The 24221-nt window shown below is 41.4% G+C and overlaps 1 protein-coding gene across 2 annotated transcripts in view; it reads left to right on the forward strand.

Annotated features, from left to right (window-relative positions):
* The window catches only part of LOC140211072 (receptor-type tyrosine-protein phosphatase gamma-like), a 677613-nt gene that overhangs the window by 638657 nt on the left and 14735 nt on the right, over positions 1–24221 (forward strand). For both annotated transcript variants that reach the window (XM_072280498.1, XM_072280497.1), the window contains 4 exons: positions 4662–4755; positions 5139–5215; positions 8164–8292; positions 19390–19536. In XM_072280498.1, coding sequence (XP_072136599.1) covers positions 4662–4755; positions 5139–5215; positions 8164–8292; positions 19390–19536 — 447 coding nt within the window. The remainder of the gene's footprint in view (positions 1–4661; positions 4756–5138; positions 5216–8163; positions 8293–19389; positions 19537–24221) is intronic.

Here is a 24221-nt window from a genome sequence, read left to right on the forward strand (position 1 = left end):
TCATCTTATACACCTCTATTAGGTCACCTCTCATCCTCCGCTGCTCCAAGGAGAAAAGGTCGAGTTCACTCAACCTATTCTCATAAGACATGCTCACCAATCCCGGCAACATCCTTGTAAATCTCCTCTGCACCCTTTCTATAGTTTCTACATCCTTTCTGTAGTGAGGTGACCAGAAATGAGCAGAGTACTCCAAGTGGGGCCTGACCAGGGCCCTATATACCTGTAACATTACCTCTCGGCTCTTAAACTCAACCCACGGTTGATGAAGGCCAATGCACCGTATGCCTTCTTAACCACAGAGTCAACCTGTGCAGCAGCTTTGAGTGTCCTATGGACTTGGACACCAAGATCCTCATATCCTCCACACTACCAAGAGTCTTACCATTAATACTATATTCTGACATCGTATTTGACCTACCAAAATGAACCATTTCACACTTATCTGGGTTGAACTCCATCTGCCACTTCTCAGCCCAGTTTTGCATCCTAGCGGTGTCCTGCTGTAACCTCTGACAGCCCTCCACACAATTCATAACACCCCCAACCTTTGTGTCATCAGCAAACTTACTAACCCATCCCTCCACTTCCTCATCCAGGTCATTTATGAAAATCACAAAGAGAAGGGGTCCCAGAACAGATCCCTGAGGCACACTACTGGTTACTGACCTCCATGAATGTGACCCGTCTACAACCATTCTTCGCTTTTTTCGGCCAAGCCAATTCTGGTTCCACAAAGCAAGGTCCCCTTGGATCCCATGCCTCCTTACCTTCTCAATAAGCCTTGCACGGGGTCCCTTATCAAACGCCTTGCTGAAATCCGTGTACACTACATCTACTACTCTACTTTCATCAATGTGTTTAGTCACATCCTCAAAAAAATTCAATCAGGCTCGTAAGGCACGACCTGCCTTTGACAGAGCCATGCTGACTATTCCTCATCATATTATGCCTCTCCGAATGTTCATAAATCCTGCCTCTCAGGATCTTCTCCATCAACTTAGCAACCACTGAAGTAAGACTCACTGGTCTATAATTTCCTGGGCTATCTCTACTCCCTTTCTTGAATAAGGGAACAACACCTGCAACCCTCCAATCCTTCGGAACCTCTCCTGTCCACATTGATGATGCAAAGCTGCCAGAAGCTCAGCAATCTCCTCCCTTGCATCCCACAGTAGTCTGGAGTATGTCTTGCCCGGTCCCGGTGACTTATCCAACTTGATGCTTCCGAAAAGCTCCATCATATCATCTTTCTCAATGTCTATCTGTTCAAGCTTTTCAGTCTGTTTTAAGTTATCTGGACAATCGTCAAGATCCATTTCTGTAGTGAATACTGAAATGAAGTATTCATTAAGTATCTCTGCTATCTCCTCTGTCCATAAACACCTTTCCCCTGTCACGCTGATAGGTCCTATACTCTCACGTCTTATCGCTGTGCTATTCACATACTTGTAGAATGCCTTGGGGTATCCTTAATCCTGCTTGCCTAGGCCTTCTCATGGCCCCTTCTAGCTCTCCTAATTTCATTCTTATGCTGTTTCCTGCTGCCTTATAATCTTCTAGATCTCTATTATTATCTAGTTTTTTGAACCTTTCGTAAGCTTTCATGATTTTGACTAGATTTTCAACAACCTATGTACACCATGGTTCCTGTACCCTACCATCATTTCCCTGTTTTATTGGAACATAGCTATGCAGAACACCACACAAATATCCCCTGAACATTTGCCACATTTCCGCCGTACATTTCCCTGAGGACATCTGTTCCCAATTTATGCTTCCAACTCCTGCCTGAGAGCTTCATATTTCCCCTTACTCCAATTAAACGTTTCCCTAACTTGTCTGTTCCTATCCCTCTCCAATGCTATGGTAAAGGAGATAGAATTGTGATCACTATCTCCAAAGTGCTCTCCCACTGAGAGATCTGACACCCGACCAGGTTCATTTCCCAATAACAGATGAAGCACAGCCTCTCTTATAGGCTTATCTACATATTGTGTCAGGAAACCTTCCTGAACACACCTAACAAACTCCACTCCACCTAAACCACTTGCTCTAGGGAGATACCAATCAATAATTGGGAAATTAAAATCTCCTGCCATGATAACCCTGCTATTATTACACCTTTCCAGAATCTGTCTCCCTATCTGCTCCTCACTGTCCCTGTTACTATTGGGTGGTCTATAAGAAAACATCCAGTAGAGTTATTGACCCCTTCCTGTTTCTAACTTCCACTCACAGAGACTCAGTAGACTATCCCTCTATGACTTCCTCCTTTTCTGCAGCCATGACAGTATCTCTGATCAGCAGTGCCATGCCCCCACCTCTTTAGCCTCCCTCCCTGTCCTTTCTGAAACATCTAAAGCCTGGCGTTGTAATTAGCCAATCCTGCCCCTGAGCCATCCAAGTCTCTGTAATGGCCACAACATCATAGCTCCAAGTACTGATCCACTCTCTAACCTTATCCGCTTTGTTCATGATGATTCTTGCATTGAAATAGACACATCTCAAACCATCGGTCTGAGCATATCCCTTCTCTATCACCTGCCTATCCTCCTCACACTGTCTCCAAGCTTTCTCTATTTGTGAGCCAACAGCCCCTTCCTCCGTCTCTTCAGTTTGGTTCCCACCCCCCAGCAATTCTAGTTTAAAATCTCCCCAGTTGCCTTAGCAAACCTCCCTGCCAGGATATTGGTCCCCCTTGGATTTAAGTGCAGCCCATCCTTTTTGTACAGGTCACGCCTGCCCCAAAAGAGGTCCCAATGATCCAGAAATCTGAATCCCAAGATTACTACCTTTGAGATCCTGCTTCTCAACTTCCTTCCTAACTCCCTGTAGTCTGTTTTCAGGACTTCCTCCCTTTTCCTACCTATGTTGTTGGTACCAATATGTACCACAACCTCTGGCTATTCTCCTTCCCACTTCAGGATATCGTGGATGCCATCAGAAATATCCCGGACCCTGGCACCTGGGAGGCAAATTACCATCCGTGTTTCTTTCCTGCATCCACAGAATCGCCTGTCTGATCCCTAACTATAGAGTCCCCTGTCACTGCTGCCTTCTTCCTTTCTCTACCCTTCTGAGCCACAGGGCCAGACTCTGTGCCAGAGGCACGGCCACTGTTGCTTCCCCCAGGTAGGCTGTCTCCCCCAACAGTACTCAAACAGGAGTACTTATTGTTAAGGGGACAGCCACAGGGGTACTCTCTAGTATCTGCCTCTTGCCCTTCCCTTTCCTGTACCTGAGGCCCCAGTGTGACTACTTGCCTACAGCTCCTCTCTATCACCTCCTCACTTTCCCTGACCAGACGAAGGTCATCGAGCTGCATCTCCAGTTCCCTAACACAGTCCCTAAGGAGCTGCAACTTGACACACTTAGTGCAGATGTGGCCTTCCAGGATGCTGGGAAGTACAGAACATCGGCCTCGCAGACATAATTCCTGTTTCTATTCTTCACAGATAACCTACCTGGCCTCGACCCGTTATCACCGAAGCCCCGTTGAACCAAAGCCCTCCTACTTTGTCTCCCTTTACTCCGTTGCCTGCACCTCCTACGCCCACCCTTTAAATCTGTCTCCTTTTAAACTTTGTGCCAGTCTAATTCACTAAGTCCACACGCTTGAAGAAAAATCTGGCTCATTTTAAACTTTTCGCACTGGTGTAACTTGTTGACGTCCACGCGCTTGCGCAGTTGTCCCTCGATCAATATTGTAAATTTATAAGCTGAAGCCCATTGCTGAACTTCCTCTAACTAGGATTTGGCATGGCACCAGTATCAACGGCTGTTGGTAGTCAGTAAGGTGGCAGCGTGGTTAGGATGGCTGTATTACAGCTCGTGGTATCAGAGTGCAGAGTGCAATTCCGCTGCCGGCTGTGAGGAGTTGGTTCGCCATCCCCTGAAAGCATGGCTTTCCTCTGGGTGCTCCGGTTTCTTCCCAACCCGTTAGCAGATTAATTGGTCACTATAAATTGTCCTGTGATTGGGCTAGGGTTAAATAGATGGGTTGCTGGGTGGCATGGCTCTGTGGGCCAGAAAGCTTATATCTCTAAATAAATAATATATAAATATCCAGCTGTATGACTTTAGACTGTACTATTCAAATACATGTTCTTCTTTCACCATACCATGTCATACTCTTCTATCTCTTGAGAACTGGGGAATAGGCCACAAGTCACATGACTAATTGCAGTTAAGAGCTCCTCTTCCTAGCAAAGGATATTAGTTTGGAATACTTCATAAAGGCAGTTTCCTTTTAACGTACAGTCAACCTAGATTTTGCTGAGATATAAAAAAATGATGGCTGTGAAATTCTGTGTAGTTTATCTTGTAGTTTCACTTATTAAATCAGACAAGCAGCAATAAGTTCATGATAGTGCTGTTTTTACTATGAGGAAATATTGAGAAATTGACTGGAGCAGAACATAATGAGACAGGAAGATTGCCTCTGTATGTTTTCAAATATAATTATGATAAAATAATATATGGGTGTAATGCTAATGCTAGTGCATATTTTACCATTTGGGTTTCTTTATTATCCATAATTTTCCATATATTCATAGAATATTGTGATTACAAAGTATATTAACACTTGATCCTATTTAAGAAAAGCTTGTTGATTTTATATAGAAATCACATAAGCTTTACTTTGTTTGTTTTTACAGTTGGTAACTCAGTGTAATGCAAAATTTATAGAATGCTTCAGTGCCCAGAAAGAATGCAACAAAGAGAAGAACAGGAACTCCTCGGTCGTGCCGTGTAAGTTGACCTCTGTTTTGAGGACCAGTGCAAAACTGATGTAACTGTAATTGAACCATCACGATATTTTACGATGAATCATTTATGTACATCAGTGATGATATTTATGAATTAAAGATTGAGAAATGTTATAAAATATCTAATTTTAGCATTTTAGAGCCACTAACTGTAGCATGACACCTATTGTAGGACTGTGAATGATAAATGTTTTTCCCAGATCCTGCCTTATGCAGCATTTGCAGATTTCAAAGATTGCATCATTGAACTGTTTTATTGTTTGAAATCTTTAAGGGTTGTTTGCCTAGCATCGCTGTGAGCTTTTGTGAAACAATGTTATTTATATATCTAACTTTTTGCCCTGAAAAATTGATCCAATCTTCTAGCTGAACGAGCTCGGGTAGGCCTCGCACCATTACCTGGGACCAAAGGAACTGATTATATCAATGCCTCCTACATCATGGTGAGTATTAAGCACAAAGATTTGTGTTCCCCCACCCAGGTTGTAAGTTATATCTGAAGTACGTGGTGGAAATAACACTGTCAGACGTGCAGCACCATTCAGGCTAGTGACTTATTATGATAGTTGTGTCAAACTGATTTAAATGATGTGTGGACTTTCCATATATGCTATCAACTGACTATTAAGAAAATTAACTAAGATTAAAAATTGCCTATTTTGCTTTTCTTTTCAGACAGACTAAGTGTTTAATCTAGAATTCTGAATACTAATGAAGTTGCTATTTTCTATTCCTTTCTGTTGAAATAATAATTAATGCAGGGCACACTTTCATAGATTTTATACATTCACAAAGTGCTCTGTTGAGAATACTGAACTGAGCCATTGAGTACTCATTGTAAGTGTAGAAAGATCATGATTTTATGACCTTGTTAACCACAAGAACGTAGAACAGCCTTTCTCAACTTTTTCGCCCTGCAGGAACCCTTGAAATAATTTTCAGGTCTCAGGGAACGCCTGTGTAAAAATTACTATCTCTACAGCTCACTGATGATCTACAGATCATTAGTGTGATCAGTAAGTTGTAGATATAATAATCTAAATGTAATTATCAATGCTCTTTTGAGTAGTGAATGTAAATTTTTAAAACATAAGGCAAACATAATAAATTTCTGTTAAATAACTGGCTTAAGCCAAAATGGGATTTAATTTTTCTAAAGGTAAGCTTGGTAGATTTAAATAAAGATTGTAAATTGATTTTAATTAAAAGCTTTACTGTTTGTTTTGACATTCCAACAGCCGTTTAAAATGATCAGCACTTTTACGTGTCATATTGCTGGGATTTGTAGTCAAGTGTCTTTAATTTTGCTGGAGCCATTGCTGTTTGTATGGTGTTTGCCACAGAGTAGGCTCAATGGAATAGGGGTTAATAAAATATAAAAAAGAATGGCATAATAAATAACTAAATGAGAAAACCGCAAAAAATACAAACACTTCACAATACAATTCAGTTCCAACCTACACAATCCATATTTTGTAACGTTTACAACAACAGAAAAGCGGCAGGCCAGCAGTGAGTCGCAGTGCATAGAAGTTCCTCCTTTAGAATGAAAAATTCCCTCCAACTTTCTACTACACCAGTAGAGTTTGTTTGCTCCCAGAAGACAGTCGGCAGTGCTTAAGGGGAGGTTGGGAGAGATAATTTGGGAGGGAGAGGCTGACATCAAAGCCCAAGTTGGGCTAGTCCATTCAATGCTCGGAAAACGTACTTCACACTCATCAGCCTACCGTCCTCCCCTCTGTGCAATACGGTGCTCATCATCAGCCTACCGTCCTCCCCTCTGTGCAATACGGTGCTCATCATCATCAGCCTACCGTCCTCCCCTCTGTGCAATACGGTGCTCATCATCATCAGCCTACCGTCCTCCCCTCTGTGCAATACGGTGCTCATCATCATCAGCCTACCGTCCTCCCCTCTGTGCAATACGGTGCTCATCATCATCAGCCTACCGTCCTCCCCTCTGTGCAATACGGTGCTCATCATCATCAGCCTACCGTCCTCCCCTCTGTGCAATACGGTGCTCATCATCATCAGCCTACCGTCCTCCCCTCTGTGCAATACGGTGCTCATCATCATCAGCCTACCGTCCTCCCCTCTGTGCAATACGGTGCTCATCATCATCAGCCTACCGTCCTCCCCTCTGTGCAATACGGTGCTCATCATCATCAGCCTACCGTCCTCCCCTCTGTGCAATACGGTGCTCATCATCATCAGCCTACCGTCCTCCCCTCTGTGCAATACGGTGCTCATCATCATCAGCCTACCGTCCTCCCCTCTGTGCAATACGGTGCTCATCATCATCAGCCTACCATCCTCCCCTCTGTGCAATACGGTGCTCATCATCAGCCTACCGTCCTCCCCTCTGTGCAATACAGTGTTCATCATCAACCTACCGTCCTCCCCTCTGTACAATACAGTGCTCATCATCAACCTACTGTCCTCTGTACAATACAGTGTTCATCATCAACCTACTGTCCTCCCCTCTGTACAATACAGTGCTCAACAGAGCACACCATCAGCCTAACATCCTCCCCTTCCTGCAATTCAGCACTCACCAGTTATCAACGGCCTCCCCTTTCTCACGTTGAAAATAAACATAGTCCTACTGCGCACTGCCATAATGGGCTTAGAGACTTCGAACAAGATTGCAAATGGAGCTACTCGGTCACTGCCCACCACTGTGAGAGCTAGCATCGCACATTGCGTGAAGTTCAAAGAAGGATGTTTATTTTTTTTCAATTGCACTCTCTCACGGAACCCTGGTTGAGAAATCCTAATGTAGAACGTAGAAGTATTGTATTATTGCCTCCATTTCGGAGGCTTGAGCTACTGATTCAGGCTTTAGTACACTGCAGCTTTAGGGAAAAACCCATGGAAGAAGTGCAAAAGAGTTCTCCTGATTTCTTGCCCCAATTTTGTTTTTTTAATATAATGTACTGTTTCATAAGTTGCAGGGATCACTGGCAAATTCATATTTAATTATCCATCCATCATTGTGTTAAGAAGATGTCTTCTTGAACTAACATATAACGAATATAGCAGTTACTTGATATAATGATTTTTAGACTTTGCTCCAACGACCTTGAAGGGAGTGTTGATATATCCCAGCACCTGTTGTCCTTGACCTTTTACTTGGTAAGGACAGGAATTTGGGAGGTTATTGTGGAAGGAGCATTGGTATGCAGTGGAACCTCATGCGTGGTGTTCAGATCAGCTGCATTGTGCTGTGATAATGAATGGTTCATGTGAATGTGTATGGATCAAGCCAGTTGATTAGTTTTGAATAATTTATTGCTGGAGGAATGTGCTCTCTTTAAATGTCTTTATCATTCTCTATGTCTCTTAATATCACGTAAGCAGTAGTGATTGAAACATTTGTTTATTATTGCAGGGGTACTACAGAAGCAATGAATTTATTATTACTCAGCATCCTTTGCCACACACAACGAAGGACTTTTGGCGAATGATTTGGGACCACAATGCACAAATTATTGTTATGTTACCGGACAACCATGGACTTGTGAGTATGAGCAGTTTCTTGTAAATATAATTTCAGCTGCTGTTTTATTTTAGTAGTTCTGTATATTTCTTTTTAAAATAAGCTCAAAAAAAGAAGCAGAAGCAGGCTAATCAGCCACTTGTACCTGCCCTGCCATTTCAGTAGCCGACTTATCTCAGTGTTACCCTTCTGCACTAATTCCATTTATACTTAAAGAAAATGACTGAACTCTACCTTGAATATACTTGCCATCACCTCTTACAAAGTGAAATCGAGTGACATAGGTGACAACAGAGCTTCACTTCCAAATGAGCACAATGCCTTCTTTGACTACCAAAGCATGGAGAAACCATCATGAACTCCCACAGCCCCCAATGATCCTGAGGTCGATGTGAGAGCATCCGGCCCAATGGGGTTTCTGGTCAAGCACTAAAAGCCTGTGCTGATCAACTGGCTGGAGTGTTAACTGAGACCTTTAACCTCTTGATTTGGCAGATTGAGGTACCACCCGCTTTAAGCAGGCTTCAATTATGCCAGTGCCTAAAAAGAACATGGTAACCTGCTTCAATGACTATCATCCAAAAGCACTTACATCCACAGTGATGAAATGTTTTGAGACATAGGTGATGAAATATATCACCACCTGCCTGATAGCGACTTGGATCTGCTCAAATATGCCTACCAGCACAGCAGGCCCATAGCAGATGCCATTTCATTCACTCTTGACTCAACACTGAAATTTCTGGATAGCAGATTTGCTCTTTATCAACTACAGCATTTCAAAACTATCATCCTTTCAAAACTAATCAATAAGCTTCAGGACCTTGGCCTCAGTACCTCCTTATACAACTGGAATTTTGGTTTCCTCATTTACAGACCCCAGTCAGTTCGGATTGGCAAAAACACCTCCTCCACAATCTCCATCAACACTGGTACATCACAAGACTGTGTGCTTACCCCAGACTGAACCGTTCCCACAACCTATGGACTCACTTTCAAGGAGTCTTCATCTCACGTTCTCAATATTTAATGCTTTTTTTTCTTTTTTTTTGTATTTGCACAGTTTGTTGGTCTTTTCCACACTGGTTGTCCATCCTATTAGTACAGTCTTTCATTGATTCTATTATGGTTATGGAGTTATTGAGTATGCCCGCTGAAAGTGAATCTCAGAGTTACATATGGTGACTTACATGTACTTTGATAATAAATTTACTTTGAACTTTGAACTACACAACTCAGCTTCCACAGTTCTAAAGGATAGAGAATTCACTAAAGAAGTTTCTTTGCATCCCTCTTCTTACCTTGAGATGGGGAGCTCTGGTTCTAGAAAATATAAAGCACGTATATCTTATCAAATTTGTGACTATTTCTAACCTCTTGAAGAAGGTTTTTACTTCTGAATTTAATCAAGTTATGATACCTGATTTTTTAATGTATTTGTGAATATAAACATTCAATTCTCACAGGTTTGAATCTCTCAGCATGACTGACATGTTGTTCTATTTATTTTGTAATACCGTAAGAATTTTGAATTCCATCATAACTAGAGGTGGTGTAGTCCTGTTTAACATCAGAACATTCTTTCTATTGAGAATCTCAATTTCCTGACTCTAACCTGCTCTGTAAATATAAACAGACATAAAGTGCACAATTGTCTTGTGATGCACAGTATCTCAGTCAAAATAATGGAATTATTAACCTTTATGGCCTCTTAATGTTATAGTCAAATGGTGGCACGATGGTGCAGTAGCTAGCATGGTGTTCACACAACTCCCGTGACCTAGATTAGACCTGACCTAGTGGCAAGAGTTTGGATATTGTACATTCTCCCTGTGAGCCTGTGGGTTTCCTCCCACTTCCCAAAGATGTGCTGGTTGGTAGGTGAAACGGCCACAGTGAAGTATACGTGGGTGGGACATTGATAGGGACATGGAGCTGATATAGATGGGAATGCTCTGAGCTGGCATAGACTAAATGGGCTGAATAGCCACCTCCTGTGTCATAAGGAAAAATGAAGGAATGTCTGTTTAGGTTAATTAGATAAGTTTTTAAACTGAACCCTTCCTTTGACTGCAAAAAGGATTAGAAGCTGTATGCACACAGCAGAACAGAGAAGGCTACCAACTCCAGAGTGGGGGGGAGCATGACCTCAACTTAATGTACCCACAAAGTAAAAGTTGAAAGAAAAAGTATTTAACATAATTCTGGAGAAATAGGAACTTATAATTAAAACTGCTTTGGATGGAGCCACCATATCTGTTTTTCCCTCTCAACACTTTTCTTAGATGTGAGAGGTAATGTGATCTGCTTCATAACAATAACAAAGTGGGACGCATGCTCATTCAGAGGAGGCATTGTCTAGCCAGTTTAACGATGGGGCCTCTTGCACATTCCTATTTCTCTTCCTTGTGGATCCTTTTTCAAACTTTCTTCTTAATCATTACTTCTAACATCTTTCTTTTTGGGTAGCCTCCAACCTGATGGCATGAATATTGATTTCTCCTTCCTTTTAAAAAAAAATACCCTGCCCTCCCCACTTGCTCTATTCCCCACTCTAACCTTCACCACTTCTCACCTGCCTATCACTTCATCCCAGGTCCCCTCTTCCTTCTTTTTCTCCTATGGTCCATTCTCCTCTATCAGATCCCTTCTTCTCGAGCCCTTTACCTTTCCCACCCATATGGTGTCGCCTATCAGCTTCCAGCTAGTTTTCTTCCTCTCCGTCCACCTTGTTATTCTGGCATCTTCCCCCTTCCTTCTCTGCCTGAAGAATGGTCTTGATGTTTCAATCCCTATGGTAAGTTGGCACCCTCGATGTTGGCAGTGGGCTTGGAGTGGTGACAAGGAGAGAGGGTAGGTATGTCATTGGGGTCATCAGGTGGGTACCCTCCTTCTTTGACGTTTCGTTGATAAGCCCACGATGTCTCCAGAGGGCTCAACGGTGCTACCTGGCGTCCCAGATACACCCCCCTTAGTTCCATACCCTCCTGTCTTCATCTTGCAGCCCAGTTGTTGTCTTTCCTTTCAATCCAAATCCAATTGCTGCTTTCTTCTGCTGCGTTTGACAAGGACTTGATTGCTTGTTGGAGGGAGTGACCCCTCACCCCCATCTTATCAGGCTCACATCTGCATTGATGGTTTCCCACTCCTTGCTGTTAGACTTTGGCCACTTCACCAATGGCTTACGTCCTTGCATGTTCTCCACTTTACGATGTGCCTGGCCGTATCTTGGACCACTGCTTGTGCCTGAAACTTCTTCCACATCCCTTAGGGTGCTGATACTCTGCGGACTGTGGGTTTCTTCCTGCTACTGAGTTTCATCCGACTGATTTGACCTTCCTCTTAACAGAATCTGGTCAATGCGGGGCCCTGGGTTGGAGATTTTCAAGCATTTCTTCCGTCCTTGATGAATTTTTAGACCACGAGTTGATGTTACTTTAGTCCAGCCACACCTACAGGTCTGAAGAACATATCCAGCTGCTGATTTCTCAAGAGTATTGCCATTTTCTTGATTCATTGTCGTGTCCATGCCAAGGTTCGTTACCGGGAGGTCAGTCAGAGAGTCTTCTGCAGACTGAAATGTCAACTGTTTATTCATTTTCATAGATGCTGCCTGACTTGCTCAGTTGCTCCTGCATCTTGTGTGTGTTGCTTTGGATTTCCAGCATCTGCAGAGTTTCTCGTGCTTATCTTTTTCGTTATCTCTCTGTCCCTTGTTTAATTTATTCACATGAAGCACCTTGGATCAATTTACATTGTTAAAAGTTTTACTGTTGCAAACTATATGACGCTGCATATCCAATGCAGTAGTTGATTTATCAATCCTTTTAGTAGTTGCTAGAATGTGAAAAGTGTTAGCAACATATTAGGCTGGATCCTGCTTGCCTTGCACTTGTCTACTGAACTATTCCCATGGCTGCACTTTTTGTAGTTTGAGTCAGACTGAACTCCAGACCTCACTCTGCAGTTATCCGATGATGTGCAGTCATCCACGAGCACTGATTAGGCTGGTGACTCTGTGACACCACTGCAATGACAGCCTGATTATCTTTTTTACAACTTTAAAAAAATGTAAATAAAGTAAATAAAAGCATTAAAAATGAGTGAGGTGAGAAAAGACATTTATCTGCTCTCACCTTTTCAAAGAAGCTCAGTGACCTCACTTACATAGCATCTAGTGGCCAGATTGGTGAGAAACCAAGGGACCAATGCGTGCAGCCCCTCATTTTAAAGTGAGGAAGTTCTTCTCTACACTCAATGCTGAACCCAGTGGAGGAATGGAAAAGCAGGTGTGCTGGTAGACAGATCTGCATAAACTTAACAATAAAAGATTTGGAGTCATACAGCCCAGAAACAGGTCCTTCAATCCAACTCCTCCATAGGCTCAAAATAATTGAAAGGAGGATTAGAAGGGGTTGTAGACATCTCCAAAACATTCCATAATAAGGAGGAGGAAGGGTGTAGAGTTGAAACCCTCATCATATTTAGGCTGTACTTGGATATGCAGATGAAGAGTTATGACCTACAGGGCCAGAAACACAGTATTAGATGTATAGCATAGACACAATGGCTTTTTCCTGTGCCTAAAGTTTTTGAGGGTTCGATGAAATAACTGACAAACTTATGCAGGATTTTCAGAATAAATAGCAACGCGAAGTCAAACTGTGTTTGCTGCAAACGTGTTGTCTACTCAAAGGTTAAAGAGCAAAGGAATGTGTCTTTAAACTTAAAATTAATAAGGAGTTCACTTTCCACAGCCCAACCACAGGGTTTGTGATCCTTCCAATCTCCCTGCTAAGATCTTACCCGTCTTGTTTATTCTGCTGTAAGCTTGCCCCTTGCCCTGCCACTGCTGGGGCATGGACCTCATGCCTGTAACTCTGCTCCTGTTATTCTCTTTTCTTCCAGGGTGCTGCTGAAGAATTGTTCCCATCAGAAATTGGGAGATATGGGAGAAAAGCTGTAGGGCCAGTGTACTGATGGGCAGTAACCTTTGATGAAGGCAGCTTAAAACAAGAACTAGGTGATATTCACTTCAACCTTTGTAGGAGATTTTCAGAGATACAATATCTGATTGATTAGAATATTGTGCTTTTTTTAAAGTTGCACAAAATTGCACAATTATGGAGCAAAAATGCTACTGTTGCATGCTTAATGTAAATTTGGCAGAAAAGGCAGGACCAGTACCTTACCTTTTAGCAACTGTGCAGGAAAACACTAAATCCTATCATTTTGGATCTCCCCCTCCCCCTCCAACTTTCAAATCCCTTACTCACTCTTCCTTCAGTTAGTCCTGACGAAGGGTCTCGGCCTGAAACGTCGACTGCACCTCTTCCTACAGATGCTGCTTGGCCTGCTGCGTTCACCAGCAACTTTGATGTGTGTTGCTTGAATTTCCAGCATCTGCAGAATTCCTGTTATTTTGGGAAAATATAGGGTTAGGATCAAAATAATTTTAGAAGCATGGCCGTTTTGGTTCATCCCTTGTCACAATAGGGAAAAAATGAGCATGAGAACCCTTGATTCTGTGGTATGAGGTTTGAATCCTGTTGTGGTATTTTCTTAATTCAACAGCAGATAAATAGGTCTGACTCAAGATACTGAATGGGCTGCGCCAGTCCTAAGCCTCTGTAATTAAGCTGAATATATCTTGGCCTTCCCACAGTGGCGTGGCATGTGGTCCCTGAGAAGATTGCAGTGCTAGCCAGAGACAAGATAATATTGTAGTCTTAAACTTTTATAAAATTTGCCCAAAAATTTGAACCTAGAAGGGACTGTAATTTCCCCTTGTCTACTCTGCCGGCTGCTGGTAGATCTCCTAATGGATCTGTCCCAACTTTGTCCTTCCACTGAGGGTCACTGAATGTGACCGAGACTTTATTTGTTTAGACAAATATCTGGAAATTCAGAGTAATGTTTCAGTTTCCTTGCAAGCCTATTATTGACTGGACCTCCAGCCTGTTTATTTTTATGCAGAGAGTGTTTCTTGTGATTAATTTGAGCCAAACCTTATGGTGCAATCCAATCTTCACCTGGTTATCTTTAAGTAATTATCAGAAGTAGCACAAACATAAAAAAAATCTGTAAATGCTGGAAATCCAAGCAACACACACAAAATGCTGGAGGAACTAGCAGGCCAGGCAGCATCAATGGAAAAGAGTGAACAGTCGACTTTGCAGGTCAAGACTGTTCATCAGCCTGGCCTGCTGAGTTTCTCCAGCATTTTGTGTGAATTGCCAGGAGTAGTTTCAGATCAGTCCAAGATAGGTAGATAGATATTTTATTGATCCGAAAGGAAATTACTGTCACAGTAGCATTACAAGTGCACAGATATACAAATATTAGAAGAGAAGTAAGAAAAAAAAGTTACCTCAAACAGTCAACAGAAGAGGATCATCACTTCCCCGGCTATAGGTTGGCACATTATAGAGCCTAATGGCCTCATATAGCACTTTTTGGAGCAGCGCAGTTGTTTTAGTCCGTTACTAAAGACAATGTAAATTTGTAGAAAACAGGTCAGGTTTATTTGTAGAATATAGAAATTTTATATTAATTTTTCTTTCTACTAAACATGAAGGGCAGGTACTTCAGTGAACCTAGTGAATAGTTGTGTATTGTTTATGGAATTGTAATTCATAGCCACAAATTAGAACTTTTCTTTACATGGTCAGACTTTTCGGAATCTGATTTTTCATTTCATGCTTTATCTTTACTGTGCTTGATAAAACTGTCAGATTTTCACTTATTTGGAGGCAAATTTTATTTTTAATTATGTGCATGTAGTTAATGCCCATCTAAATCCTAAAGTAGGCATTATTTACTTGCTGAGTGTCAGAACAGTTGCCAAGAAGGTGTCAAAATTAGCAGTGATGGTCAAAGCAGCTGGAATATAAAATGCTAACTCTAATTTAGTGGAGCGATTTCACTGCAAGGGAATAGATTTTGGAATAAACTTATGAAGCATAAAACTAAAGAAATAAATTCAAACTCCCTGTCATTAAAATTGCAAGATACCCCGCGGGACTAAAATTGATGCTTACAAATGTTAGAAATGTCTTGTTGTGAAGTACCTTGAAGTGTATGCTCTCCACCATACAGTATAATATGTTAAAAAAAAATCATTCCTTACAGAATATGCTGAAGAAAAATTAACATTATAATTTTAAATATATTTATAGTATCCTTAAAGATGTAGTTTTATATTAAGAATGGTGTGTGGTCAAAGATATTGTACTTGGACTGGTACTGTGAACATATTTTGTGATGACGTGTCACGTGACTGCCAATTAAAACAAAAGTAGGTGACACAAATTTGGAAGCATGGAAAAAAGAAAAGAAATACTAAATGATAGTAACAGAACAAAAAAATACGCCAATAAATATATATCCCTCTCAAGGAAGAAATATAACAAACAAAATCCCTGCATAAAACAAATCTTCCAACTGAAATCATCCACTTAACTGAGAATTTCAGACTACCCTTGAACTCCTTTGAAAAATGGATCTGGTGACTATGGGATAGCTGGTGGACAACTGCTGTTTTTCATTAGCAGTTTCAGAGGATGACCTCATGCAGATCTTGGATTAAAAGGTCCAGCTTCAGGCTGACATCCTCGCAACATGAAAAGGCACTGATTGTGCAGACTAGATGGAAGATTGAGGACTGAAAGCTTGATGCTCCATGGGGTCACTGCCATTGTTGGAATATGAACCAAAGCACCTCCAAGGATTTGATTGGAGAAAGGGTTTATTGATAATGTTACAATCAGGAACTTGTTTTGAGAACTTGTACTAACAACTTCATGGCAATGCTAGGTTAAGACTGCGATTGCATGCTAGTGGTCAGATGCACTTTTGGGAATTTGATAAAATATTTTGCAATAAAAATTAACTACCTATCAGGTAAATGAAGATTTTCACAAATTTCCATCTTGAATTGGCCTTCAAACTGCAACTTAACTTGAAGTCCCTTCCAAGACGTTGCAGGTTCCACTGTGTTTCTTGAAAATGAATGCAGACTTACTTGACAAGCTCATATTATTTGTTGGGCACACATTACGGCTTTTTTTCTGTCACATTCCCAGATAGAAGCTGTTTTCTAATTCTTCAGAGAAAATTTGACCTCTGACAACCTGATATGGCATCCTTGACACCTATGCCAAATGCAGGCCATTCATACTTGGTGTCCCAACTCTATGCTGCACTATAATATTCATGTGGGGTGGGTTGATCAATATCTGAAATAATAGCTGTCAGTGTAAAATTGGCAGCATGATCTTCATCTCATGATTCACTTCCTCTATTGCTTGAGCAGGTTGCAAATCTTGGATACCTGAGGGAAAAAGAGTAAGGTCTTGTGACTTGATAGGAGAATAAAATTGATATTCCTACACTGTTAATGCATGTTATCGTAACGGAATGTGGTGTGTTAAGTGGGTGTGATAAGAGTTGAATATGTCAATTCCATCATCTTAAATGGATACATCATGACCTCAGCATTGATCCCTTACATAATGATTAGCTGGAATCCTTTATGGGCACAAGTACACCTGCAGTGCTTAGTTAATTCCTGTGGCCTGTGGGCATATAACACATTCTTCTTCTAAAAAAAGAGAAAGGTATCAATAATGTTCTGCTTGATGTAGCTATGATAGTAAAGTAGCTGCTAACAGGTGCAATGTTTAACACTGCTGTTTAAAGTTCCTAACAATTAAACTGTGAGGATGAGGTGACATTTATGATTGGAAAATGCAATTCCTCAGGACTGCTATTAATTGAGCAATGGGGATGTAATAATTTGTGGTATTTGAGGTTGAATATGCCTTCTGAAACTGCTTTTGTTGATTTTAAGCATTTGTGATGTTTGAACTCTTTGGATAAGTTCCAAGGGCTGATCACCTGGTATACATCATGTGTATCCCCTCTGCCACATCTGATTCCTGGGGATTATAGCACCTCTCCTCCTCTTTCATCCTTTACCAAGGCATTACTTCAGCATCAGAATATTTGGATGCACAATTTCCCAATGTCAATTAAACCTTATTGTTGGTTGCACAGCACCGTGAAGAATGTTTTCAGCAACTCCAGTGGTTTCTCTTCATGAAGTACAGCCTCATGTAGCTTGCCCCACCTCCACTAATGTGTTCAGGTGGTGTGCAAACTATCCAGTCTGTCTCCTAGGTTGTCCCTGCGAATTCTTTACCCATTCAAAGTTAACATTAAGAATTTGAAGATTAATTCCTGGCAGCTTGCATTATGAACTGTTTAAGAAGTAGGAGATACAATGGTAAATCATTTTATTTTTGCCAGGTTCTATCCTAACCCTGGCACATCTTATACATTTTCCCAATGATAGTCTAGACTTTTTCCAGGTATACCATTTTCTCCCAAATTCAAAACGTGCTGGTAAGTTAGCCACTCCTGTAAGTTACTCCTAGTGTGGCTGGAAAATTAAAGTGGAGTTGATAGGCATATGTGGGAGAATTAAGTAACAGGGAAACAAGTGGGTAAATGAGACTGACAGGAATTCTTCTGAGTTGGAATAGAATCTGTGGGCTGAAGGGCTCTTTTTATGCTGTGAAGAAATTTGAGAAACTGGTCCTTTGTAAATTAGCCATAAGAACTCAAAGCTAATTGTATTATGTTTCTGTGGGAAGATTATTTTTATGAGGTTTTCCATTTGCTAATTAGGTGCTTTTGTTTGGAAGAGTTTCTGCTTTTAAGGGAAAAAAAAAGCAGCTTATACAGAATTGAAGAAATCTCAGAAATGGAGAAGCAAAACTCGGCTTTCCTTGGCAATCCCAATCTAGTGATAAAAGTTAAAATAACATTTGAGTTTGGAAACCCTCTCACTGTGACATCAAATGTTTTGTGCTCTTTTCTATGAACAGTGCTGAAATGCTGTCAAGTAAAAATGCCCTATTTGTTTTTCCAGTAGGTTAGGATGATACCATAACCCACGTTCCTGTCTATTTATTCCATCAGTATAGATGGCTGTTGTTCAGTGCCATTCAAAAGCAATAAGCTCTCCCAGGCTTTTGGCCAATGTTCCTTCCTCAAAGAAGAAACCATTCATTTCCTTATATTTTATGGTTGAGTAATAGTTGCTATGATTCCCTATATTAATATGTCTCTGTGCTCTAAAATGCAGTTTATTTCATGAAATGTTTGAATGCAAAAGTCACAATATTATGCTATGGGGTTCCCTAAGGTTGTTATAGCCAGGGCTGGTAGTGAGGATAAGCTCCTACTACCAATGATATGCATGTCAAATAACCTCTTACAATCAAGTCCTGCTCCTGGCCTTCATATGTGACATAGCTACTAAGCCCAGTGGAACCATTTCTACTGACAGGAGGAACGGCAAAGGCGGGTTACAGCACCTTAAAACCAGTTGCTTTGGGCAGATGGGGCTTATCAGCTGTGGTTCGCAACTCATTTCAGAGAAAACTCTGGTCTCAAATCTCTACTGCCTTCTGGCTGTATCCACTCATGGGGAAGACTTTGGTAGTAAACCCTGAGGAAAACTACGGAGCAGGAATCCCGAAGAGAGTCCTACGTTGGTTCAATGCTGACTGGTAACTCCTGCAGCGCCACTGGAGCCAACTGTTTCGGTCTTTGCTGTTCGTTTGGATTCATCAGTTGCATGGAGAGAGAGTTCCTGCTCCATAGGCAACGGTTTGCTCTCCATATCATACTGCCCAGGTTTGCATATTACTTAAACAGCTGGGATGCAACATCCATGACTGACCCCCAACCAACGGAGGGCCGCAGTGTTATGATGAAATATCGCTGCTTTGGGACAATGCTAAACAATGAACAGACATCTGTTATAATCAGAGGAAAAATATCTGGTCAGTGTTAACTGAGGCACGCTTCTGCAGAATTCCCAGCTGCAAGTTTAAAAGACCATTAACAAAGGCCTCAGAGGAGGTTGCCTTATTAGCCTGGGAGAAGAAAGCATAAATATGTATCTGCTGCTAAACTACTGAGAATTATGCAATGAGCTTCCATTCCCCCTACCCACAGGAGTTCTTTCCAGATATTCAAATTAATGATAATAAGCAACATGACTGAGAGCGTTCCCAGTCTTGAAAATGCATTGTTCTTTTCCAACAGGCCGAGGATGAATCTGTGTACTGGCCAAGCCGTGAAGAATCCATGAATTGTGAAGCTTTTACTGTAACCCTCATCAGCAAAGACATCCTGTGCCTCTCTAATGAAGAACAAGTCATCATCCATGATTTCATCCTCGAGGCAACACAGGTGAAGCTAAATATTCTAGATTTACAATTTTGTGTTAATTGGTAAATAATCACTTTTATGAAACTGAATGTTCCCAAAGTCGAGCTGTTAAACATGGGAGAAACTTTATAATATTAAAAAACATTGTTTTAAAATACTGATCAAACCTCTTACATTCAAAAGCAAAGTTCTTCCAAGGTAAATGAGAAAACGAAACTCATGATTGTTTTAATGCTGATAAAGTGTTTCTTTTAAACTAACCATCAATCTATCAAACTCTGGCACATTGTTGCTCATTAGATAGTCTTAAGATAAATATGATTATCTTCTGTTCATATTTGAAGCAAATCAGATTTTGATATTTTTATGTTTCCTCACAAATGGTCAGAGGACATTCAGCAAAGTTACAGGACTATCAGATTTAGATTAATGTTAGGAGAGGCTGCAATCTGCATTAGATTAAGATATATAAATTAGGCTAACAGTAACCTTATTTTGACCAGTCATCATTCTTCGAATACTTACATCTTATTGAGAGTTGAGAATGAAGATCTTCCATTGATGCATGCCAAGTTGGTAAACAATAATGTGGTATCATCAGTGTATTGCTATTAGCAAAAATTAGGCAACATAGAAGCTGGCTCTTTATCCAGTATCACTAAGGCATTCAGTTCCCTGTGCAGCTACAATGGCTATGGGATTTTATCCTCAGTATGCCGTTATATGATTGGGTCTTTATAAAGAAATATTAATCTTCAGAAATGTTACCCTGGCTGAGTAAGTTGATAGATCCAGTGTGATATCTGGTGACACCATTAAGGTTACTAAAGCTTAGAGTCAGGGTGCGAGTGCATTAACCAAAAATTAGACAGTACCATTAAGAAGATCACTTGGTGTTAAACAAACTAATTTGTATAGTAATGATCCAAATACAATTTTAGGACATAGAACCCAGAACAGTAGAGCACAGTACAGGCCTTTCAGCCCACAATGTTGTGCCAACCCTTTAATATATTTCAAGATCAATCCAGCCCTTCCTGCCCACGTAGCCTCCGTTTTTCACCAACCATGTGCCTACCTAAAAATCCTGACATTCACTGCAAAGAATCCTGCCTTTAATCTTGTGCTCTGCCTTCAAGTTCAATCTTTCAAAGTGTATCACTTCACAATTCTCTGGACTGAACACTATCTGCCACTTCTCAGCCCAGCTCTGCAAACAATCGATATCAATTATAACCCACAACAACCCTCTTCACTATTCACAACACCACCAGGCTTCATGTTATTGGCAAATTTACTAGCCCATCCTTTCCCTTCCTTATCCAAATCATCTATAAAAATATCACAAAGAGCAAGGGTTCCAGAACAGATCTGTGCGGAACACCACTAGTCACAGACCTCCAGTCAAAATACACTCCATCTTTCACCCTCTACCTTCTGTGACAAGCCAGTTCTGAATCCACACAGCCAAGTTTTCCTGGATCCCATATCTCCTGGCTTTCTGAATGAGTCTACCATAGCAAACCTTGTTGAATGTCTTACTAAAATCCACATACACCATATCCACTGCTCTACCTTGATCAACTAATTTGTCACTACCTTGAAGAATTCACTCAGGCTCATGAGTCCATCACAAAGCCATGCTGACTGTCCCTAATCAGACTATATTTATCTAACTGCTCATAAATCCTCACTAAGAATCCTCTACAATAGTTTGCGTACCACTGATGATGTAAAACTTGCTGGTCTATAATCCCCAAGATCGTAGAACAATTATCTTGCATAAAGGCCACCCTCTAATCTGCAACTACTCTTGTAGCCAGTGAGAACACAAAGATCATCACCAAAGGTGCAGCAGCTTCTTTCCTTGTTTCCCATAGTAACCTGGGATACATCCCATCTGGCCCCAGAGACTTATGTATCCTAATGTTTTTCAAAAGTTCCAGCACATCTTCTTGCTTAACGTTGGCGTGGTCCAGCATATTAGCCTGTTCTACGCTATCCACACTTTTGTCAACGTCCCTCTCACTGAATACTAAAGCAAAGTATTCATTAAGGATCTTCCTTATCTCCTCTGGCTCCAGGAACATTTCTTCTTTAGTCCATGATCAGCTTTACCCTCACTCTAGTCATGCTCCTGTTCTTCACATACAGTATATGTAAAATACCTTAGGGGTTTCCTTAATCTTACTCACCAAGGCCTTCTCATGTCCTCTTCTACCTCTCCTTTGTCCCTCTTAAACTCCTTCCTGGCTACGTTATAACTCTTAAGAGCCCTATCGGATCCTTGTTTCATAAACCTTAAATATGCTTCCTTTTTCCTCTTGTCTAGATATTCCACTTCTTTTGTCAAGCATAGTTCCTTACCTTACCATCCTTTCCCAGGCTCAATGGGACAAACATACACAGAAGCTCATGCACGTGCTCCCTGAACAGCCCCCACATTCCTGTTGTACATTTCCCAAAGTACATCTGTTTCTAATTTGCACCTCCATATTCCTGCCTAATACCCTTATAATTCACCTTCCCCAACTAAATACTCTCTCGTACTGTCTGCTCTTATCCCTTTCCAAGGCTATGCTAAGGGTCAGAGAAAACTCGCCCACCGAGAGATCTATCACGAGACCTGGTTCACTAGTACCAGATCCCGTATGACTTTCCTCTAATCAGCAATCAATATTCAGGAAGTTGAAATCACCCAATACAACAAGTTGAAATCACCCAATGTTATTTTTGCTTGTTATTTCCAAAATCTACCTCCCAATCTGCACCTCAGTGTCACTGGTGCTGTTGGAAGGAGGGTGTCTATAGAATACTCCCAACAAAGTGATTGCTCCCTTTCTGTTTCGGACTTCCACCTGCACTGACTGAGTAGGCAACCCTTCAAAGATGCCCTCTCTTTCTGCAGCTGTGATACTATCCCTGATTAGCAATGCCACTACCCTGCCCATTTTACTGCCCTCCCTGTCTTTTTTGAAACATCTAACCCCCAGAACATCCAGCAGCCATTCCTGCCCTTGTGACAGTGAAATCTTTGTAATGGCCACAGCATCATAGCTCCATGGACTGACTCATTCTCTAAGTTCATTGCTCTTGTCCTTGATACTTCTTGCATTAAAATAGACACATCTCAACCCATGCAACTGACTGCAGTAGTGCCCTATCCTTCTTCACAGTCTCTCTACAGGGTGCATTTACCATTACACCAACTGCCCCATTCTCTGACTATCACTCTGGTTCCCATCCCTCTGCCAAACTAGATTCAACCCTCCCAAACAGCTTCAGCAAACCTGCCTGCAAGGATATTGGTCCCCTCATGATCACGTGTAAGTCTTACTATTTGGTACAAGTCATACCTTCGCCAGAGGAGATCCCAATGACTGCCAAATCTGAATCCTTGCCCCCCTACACCAATTCTTTAGTCACACATTTATCAGCCAAATCATCCTATTATTATCCTCATTGGCACATGAGAAATCCTGCTTTTAAACTTCCTACCTAGTTTACTGGTACCAATATGTACCACAACTTCTGGCTGCTCACCCTTCCCCTTAAGAAGACGGTGGACCTGATCTGAGACATCCGTGAACCTGGCATCTGGAAGGGCAACATACCATAAGCGAGTCTCTGTCATGTCCAGAAAGTCTCCTGTCTGCTCCCCTAACTATTAAATCTCCTATCACTACTGCTGTCCTCTTCTCCACCCTTCCCTCAGAGTCACAGAGCCACACTCAGTGCTAGAGACCCAACTGCTGTGGCTTTCCTCTGCTAGGTGTCCCCCCAACAATATCCAAAGTGTTCTAACGTTTTAAAATTGTGAAAAGTAACTTTACCATAAGATATCACAACTTGCACCAGCAGCTACCTTCTCAGTTGGCAAAACACTGGAACAAATTTCCTCTGAGATCCATCTGGGCATGCTTGTAACCAGACTTCTCCGGAGTGGAAGCTGAAGCACTATTTTCTGCTCAGTAAAGCACTGGCTCAGGGTATTTTTCCCAGTTCTCTGTCTAATAATCTACACTCACAACCTGCACAAGTAGTAAGGTGGGGAGGCGAAAGGAAACTAAAGATAAGTATAATTATGCTCTAAGAATTGACCTAAAAGATGCCAGTAAAGGTGAAATACTTTATACTTTATAAATTATGCTTTATTGTCACCAAACAATTGATACTAGAACATACAATCATCACAGCGATATTTGATTCTGCGCTTCCCACTCCCTGGATTACAAATATTAAATATTAAAAATAGTAAAAATTAGTAAATATTAAAAATTTAAGTTATAAATCATAAATAGAAAATAGAGAAATGGAAAGTAAGGTAGTGCAAAAAAAACTGAGATGCAGGTCTGGATATTTGGAGGGTACGGCCCAGATCTGGGTCAGGATCCGTTCAGCAGTCTTATCACAGTTGGAAAGAAGCTGTTCCCAAATCTGGCCGTATGAGTCTTCAAGCTCCTGAGCCTTCTCCCAGAGGGAAGAGGAACAAAAAGTGTGTTGACTGGGTGGGTCATGTCCTTGATTATCCTGGCAGCACTGCTCTGACAGTGTGCGGTGTAAAGTGAGTCCAAGGACGGAAGATTGGTTTGTGTGATGTGCTGCACTGTGTTCATGATCTTCTGCAGCTTCTTTCGGTCTTGGACAGGACAATTCTATACCAGGTTGTGATGCACCCTAGAAGAATGCTTTCTACGGTGCCTCTA

This window comes from Mobula birostris, chromosome 16, assembly GCF_030028105.1.
Source record: "Mobula birostris isolate sMobBir1 chromosome 16, sMobBir1.hap1, whole genome shotgun sequence".
NCBI classification, from domain to species: Eukaryota; Metazoa; Chordata; class Chondrichthyes; order Myliobatiformes; family Myliobatidae; genus Mobula; species Mobula birostris.